At 37.4% G+C, this 6,847-nt stretch overlaps 1 protein-coding gene across 4 annotated transcripts in view; it reads right to left on the bottom strand.

The window, feature by feature from the left end:
• Nucleotides 1-6,847, bottom strand: part of LOC107567816 (zinc transporter Slc39a7-like) — a 24,910-nt gene that overhangs the window by 13,924 nt on the left and 4,139 nt on the right. Inside the window, exon 1 of one of the 4 annotated variants that reach the window (XM_016253588.1) lies at nt 1,794-2,038. The exons of the other annotated variants lie outside the window; for them this stretch is intronic. Coding sequence (XP_016109074.1) covers nt 1,794-1,884 — 91 coding nt within the window. The 5' untranslated portion in view covers nt 1,885-2,038. Of the gene's footprint in view, nt 1-1,793; nt 2,039-6,847 lie in introns of those variants that run through there. 4 annotated transcript variants of the gene reach the window in all.

The raw sequence follows: 6,847 nt of genomic DNA, 5'->3' as shown, positions 1-6,847 counted from the left end.
TGTTGAACTACTTTAGAGCAAATTGTTGAAAGTGTAAAGATGCTAAATGGTATAGTAAAACACGTTTTATTCTGTATAGCTAACAGGGGGGCTCCAGGAAGCACACACACATCTCCAAAGTAGATTTACATACATTTTAAACCATGTACATCTTAAATGCGATTACTAAATGTCTATTTAATATCTGGTAGGAAAATCTTCGATATGAATTTCATAGAAGTATGTCTAATAGGTGCTAGATATGAACTAGGCATCTGAGTGAAGTATATGTGTGTTATTGTGTAGTACAATTCACTGTTGTCAGCACTGTTTGCAATAGATGAGTGTAAGTAATGTACATGGAAAATACATTTCCATAATGTAACTAAATATAAGTAATCTATTGTATTTGTCCATTAGTACTGTTGAAAAATGTAGGAACATTTGTGTTGAATAAAAAGCTACTTAACACTACTTAATACTTTTGAGCACACAAATCTCAGAGGTGACTTGACTCTTCTCTGGATGTTACAGGGACAGATGAGACACGTCTGCTTATCCGGCGGAGAGACGAGAGCGGCTAATGAAGCCCTCTTCACCAGAAAGCGGAATGCTGCCATCAAAGGCTTTGAGTGAGTGTACTACAGAAATGAATAAAAAATCTTATGTTGTAGTTTATTTCAATTATTGTAATTTCAAACAGAGTTATCACAGCACTTTTCTGATTCTTGAATCCTGTGCATTTGCTGCAGAGCTTTTGTGGTGGAGCAGGACCTGCAAGGAAAGGTGACGGCGGCATTTGTGGGAAAACCCGAAACAAAAATATAAAGTAAGATTATTCTGTTACTTCTAATACAGAAATCAAATGACATTGTGCTGTTAAAATGACTGCTTTTTTATTATATTTGTGCTTCTTTCCAGGATCTGAAATGTCTGCAGACTGGTGTGAGCAGTGAGGATGGAGAGCCCACAGCAGCATCCTGGAAATGGTCCAGTGTCATGAATGAGTCCCTCCATCACTCCACCTCTTACTGCCTCATCTGGACCAGATGCTGCTGTGGTCTCTTCATCCTCAGTGACCCCAGAGCCAGCGAGAGCATTTAGAGAAACACCAAAAGACACTGAGGATGTGAGTTTGGTCAGGTTTGTCCTGCTGGCTTACTCATACAACATCAGTCAATTAAACCTGAGTTTCAGAAGCTTCAAAAGCATCATCAAATGATGTCATGAAGCTTCTGAAAGTCAGGCTCCATGGACTGATACTGTATGAACCGAAACCAGCAGGACAAACTTAACCAAAATCACCTTTAGTGTTCAGAAAAAGAAAAAAAAATACCCCAAGGATTGAACAGTGTGGAGGCGAGTAAATAATGACTGAATTTATATGTTTGGATGAACTAACCCTTTAAACCCCCCCCCCAAAAAAAAGTAGTACCTTGAAGAAATAAACTTTAAGAAATAAGCAGCTTTATTGAGCCCAAGACACAAAAAAGGATTTACAAAAATCACATTTAGATTTGTCAGACACTTTTATCCGAAGTGACTTACAGTGCTCTTATTACAGGGACCCCAATCCCCCAGCAGCCACCTGGAGTAAAGAGCCTTGCTCCAGGACACAACCAGTGGTGACGACTGCAGAGATCGAACCAGCAACCTTCTGCTGACCAGTGCAGTGCTTTAGCCCACTACACCACAAAAGTAATGAATGAAATACTGACAACATTAATTGTCAAATGTTTTACTCTGTGTAAATGTGGCCGTGCTCATGTTTGGAGCAGACACAGCAGCAGCCAGATTGTCCCGCATGTGTTCACCTGCTCTTGCTTCAAGATTGTGTGGTACGGGGGGCCTCATCCTCTCTGTGCACTCAGGCAATGATAGCCTCGATGTCCCTTTCTCCTCCATGATCAGATTCAGTCTGACTGCAGCAGTGAGGGTCGTGATGGACGGCAGAGACAGCTGAAGGTGCACACGGGGGTCAGCTGCAGAACTGTCTCAGCTGTGTTGAGATGCAGTAGATGTGGGCTCACCGTCTGTAAATACATGATTGTTAGAACAATATGTTTGAATAAAGCTTTGTTTCATGTGTCGATGACTTTTCACGTGACGATGATATTTATTTATTGTCATAATGACTTTTATTTATTCTTTTACTCATTCATGTTTCCTGTTGTCAGTAAATAAAATATAATTGTTTCATTAACTTGTGCATTCATTCATTACTTGACTGAAAATTGAGATGTATTCACCTCGGTTGCGTTTGTCTAGTGTGTATTCATGCATAGCTATGGCATATGACAAAACAAATGACATTTTGCTGGTTTTACTATATATATATAATTATTGGTCAGCATTTATCATTATTATTGTTCATAAGTGTTGGGGTGGGCTAGCAATGCATTCTGGGTTAATCTTAATTTTTAAGTAGTAATACTTACATTTTTCGAGAGTAAAATGAACAGTCTTCTCCAAAGGCGAGATCTACTAGCAGCTGATCGACGTCTCCTTTGTGCAGATATTACAAATATTGCAAACGCTGAGGAAAACTGTACTAGGTGTTGTGGAGTTACTGATGCTGTGAGGTGTTAGTGCGCCTGTTCCTCTTATCTTCTTTTTTTATTAATACTGCAGAACTTATAATTACATACAAACTCAGGGAAAGATGGTTGTATCTTTAATAATGAACAATCATAATGACAAACAGCAGAAAACATAAATATAATGGGTTTGCATACATCATAGTATGAGATTATATACAAGATTTAAGCCGGAGATTTTGTTTGTGGATGAAAAATATTGCACATAATATATATATATATATATATATATATTCAAGCGATAACAATTTTGGGTTATCGTAAGGAAAAATAATATATTTAAGGATTAAACTGGGGGTCATATTAGTTGGGTTAAAAATATAAAAACTTTATATTTTTTGGTTATACTACAATCACAATAAAAGGGCAGCTGTTTCTTCAACAAGACCACAAAATGAGCAAATTTCATAAACATCAAAATATTTACAGAGATCAATGAAACCTGTCGCTCGTATCTTTTAAGTTGTTGCGCCACTGTCTTTATGAATGGGTAATCATGAATCACTGACTCACTAGATTCATTTAAAAATGCACTTCATTCATAAACGAGACACTGCTGTGTTTGAATGGAGATGCACAGCGGCTGAGCTGTGTCTTCGTTTTAAACTATTTTCGACACGAAACAGAGCAAAATCAGACCATGGTGTTATAGTCAGACAATGCAAGTCACTTAATATTAGCTTCTTGTTTATTGAATTGTATTGTATTAAATCAGTATCACATTTACAAACTCCCTTAAAAATCATTAAAAGCTGTCACTCATCTTAGTTCATCTCGATCTCACATTTATAATCAAGGAAGCTCTCTACACTGCGTGATGAATCTCTTATTTACACCCCGTCTACACTTTGCTTATGAAAAGATTCGTGAGATATGTCTGTGATACATTACTCAACGCTGCAAAAACACGTCGAAAGCTTTGAAGCTCCCCTGAGCGCAATCACAAGTATGATGAAGATCGGGTCAGTCGCACTGGTGCTCCTAAAAACAATGTCATAGTCGCACGCAGTAGTCTTCAGTCGCAAACGCAACTGAAATGGTCGCACTGTAGAGCCCTGGTTAAGAACATGCTGACTTTCTCAGACTTCTGTCATTTTCTTTTTATTTCATTTTTATTAGGTTTGTTTACATTTTTACTCTTTTAGTTTTACATTTCGTCAATGGCTTGTTAACGTTTATACCTTTTTATGGCACACTACTGAATGGCAAAGTTGCAAGTTTAATAAAATTGTTGATTTTTTTTGTGGGAAATTAATCGTTTAGATTAATCGATAAATTAGTCGATAGATGAATCAAAATAAAAATAGTTGTTAGTGGCAGCCCTAGACCAATAAACAAAACAACTGACAAAACTTATTGAGGAGGGAAAATAAAGCTCTCCGAGCTAACGGGACACTGAGTTCACACAGTATATTCAAAAGATGTATGTCACATCAACTATCAACAGACCATAGCTGTTTTGTGGAGCACTTCTCATGAAAAACACCTGACTGATCAGACAGTTTAGCTGTGATTACGGAGTGCTTGATTTGATGCAGACTTGACAGAGAGTCAGTACTGCACCTAATCGTGTCTGAATGATCATGGAAGGTCAAATAATGATCACAACTCAGTTTAATACTACTTGTGTTACAGGAGTGCAACAGTTAAATCAGTTTAATTAAGCATCCCAAGCCCATGCCAGTAAAAAAAACAGCCCAAAGTAGCGCAATTACCATGTCCCAAATATAAAAATGTCATTTCCATCCCTAAAATACATATTGTACAGTCCCTGTTATGCACATTTATCATAAACATAGCTCAAATGCTTCCAACAATCCAACGCTCACCATTGACTTTGTATTGCGGGAAGCTGCCTCCTTGTCATTTCTGACTTATAACAAAAAACAGAGCAATGTCTAAAAGCTGCTGTGTGACAAGGTGTACAGTAAACAAGCTAAAAAACCAGAACTACATTTTTATAAGCTGTCCACCCAAAAAAATTACCGTTTAAGGTAGGGGTGTGCGATATATATATCGTCTGCGCTAATATCGTAATTGTTGTTTTAACGATGTGTGATTTGACATTATCGAGTATTTTGCAAAAACCATTCAAAACATCCCTACAGAGCGCACGCATACATCACGTGAAGTCTAGACTGGTGCATGTGCGCATTTACAGTGTGTTCTTTCACTGCATGATTCAGTCTATTATAATGCATTTAGAATGATCACAGATTCAAGACATGACGGCAGAAAATGTATATATTTATACCACTTCATATAGTTATTCAATTTCACACGAAGAGTGCCGTTTTTCTCCAAAAAATACCATGATTACAAATGTGACATTGAATTCAATAAACAATAAGTTAATTAAGAGACTTACGTTTTAGACACCATATTGCTTGTTTTTGCTCTATTTCGCCAACAAAACTCATCCCGAATACAGCCACAGTGCTGTTTTGTGTCTCTGAGCAACATGACGGTGTTTCGTTCCTGAATGAATCGACCGTTTAAATGATTCGGTTCAATCGCAATGACTCACTTATTAACAGTGACTTGCTGCCACCTACTGGCGGATTTCATTTCACATTTCGGCTTTTTCTTTCTTTTCTTTCGTTTTAAATCATTTCAAATATCAGTATTCAACGTTTTATGTTTAATATATCAAAACATTATTTATGCATTTGTAACTGCAGGTTAAATGCATTCATGTCTTGCATTAAACAGTGTGTAAACACATCTAAATGCCACTTCAGATCCAGCTTCTGTGTTGATTTAATTTGCTCGGTAACAGTCCAAATGTCTTATTATTCTAATTCCCTGATTAAATGTAAGAATTTGACTCAAAAGATAATGGACACTTTTAGAAAAAACGCCTTTATAAAGGTAAAAATGCCCATAACATGCAAAAATCAGTTTAAACTTATTGGAAAAGATGAATTTCTATCAGTATGAACTGACCCGCACACAGAATATGAATAATATTAAAAACATTAGGAGTCGGCTGTCTTCGGCAGTCCTTAAGACACCAGCACAATAACACACTCAGCAAAATATCGTCTAGTTATCGTCATCGATAAAATCCCAGAAAATATCGAGATATTATTTTTTGTCAATATCGCACACCCCTAGTTTAAGGACACAAATAGTTGTAGATGTCAGGGTACTTCCCGTTGGGCCATACAGTTGGATCATTTCTCAAACAAAAGGAAGGAAAGGAAAAGGGGCACTGACTCAGACCAATAAAGTTTAGTTTCTCAATATATCTCCTGCTCTCAGGTTCACATCGGCTTTACTTCAGCGTCTACAATCCTCCACACCTACTCCAACAGAGCGTTCTCATGAGGGCAGAAAACAGATTATTACTTCCAAATGATGTTGTTTTTGATGTAAAGATCTTGAAAACAATACAAGAACAGTACAAACAAACCAGAGGCAGTTCATTTAAACACGATAACATTCTCTTCCACCCTGTTTTACAGCAGCATAGCATTTCACACAGTATTCAGTTCAACTCGAACAGCTCGAAGCAGTAAAACAGTCAGGTTCTGGAGGTCAGCTTGTAGCAGAGCTTCTATGAACTCAATAACAACATCCTGCTGTGAAGCGGACATGACTGGACAGGAGTTTAAACATTTTATTAATGAGCTAGATGAGAGACCAGATGTGGTGTGTATTCAGGAAACCTGGTTGAAACCAAATTTGGATTATGTGATACATGGATATGCAGTAGTTAGGAGAGATAGGAATTATGGAGAGGGTGGAGGAGGATGTGCAGTTTTCGTTAAGAACTGAAGTAAGGAAGGCACAAGTGAATAAAGAGAATGTAATAGCAGTATTTTTTGATATAGAAAAGGCCTATGATATGATGTGGAAGGAGGGGTTACTAATCAAACTGAATAGGGTAGGGGTTGGAGGGAAGATGTTTAATTGGGTAAAGGATTTTCTTTTCGAAAGGAAAATACAAGTAAGAATTGGGACAGACATGTCAAATCAATATACAGCTGAAAATGGCACACCTCAAGGGAGTGTGATAAGTCCGTTACTCTTTATAATTATGATCAATGATGTATTTGGTAGAGTTCCAGAAGATATAGGAAGGTCGCTATTTGCAGATGATGGGGCATTGTGGAAGAGAGGTAGGAATATGGAATTTGCAAGCAGGAAAATACAGGAAGCAATTGATAAAGTGGTTGAGTGGGGATATGATTGGGGGTTTAGGTTTTCTATAGAAAAGACACAGTCAGTCTTTTTTTACAAGGAAAAGAATTCCGGAAGGAATTAAG

The sequence above is a fragment of the Sinocyclocheilus grahami genome, unplaced genomic scaffold (genome assembly GCF_001515645.1).
Source record: "Sinocyclocheilus grahami isolate Dianchi unplaced genomic scaffold, SAMN03320097.WGS_v1.1 scaffold1191.1, whole genome shotgun sequence".
Classification (NCBI taxonomy): domain Eukaryota; kingdom Metazoa; phylum Chordata; class Actinopteri; order Cypriniformes; family Cyprinidae; genus Sinocyclocheilus; species Sinocyclocheilus grahami.
This window is presented reverse-complemented; position numbering and strand designations above follow the sequence as displayed.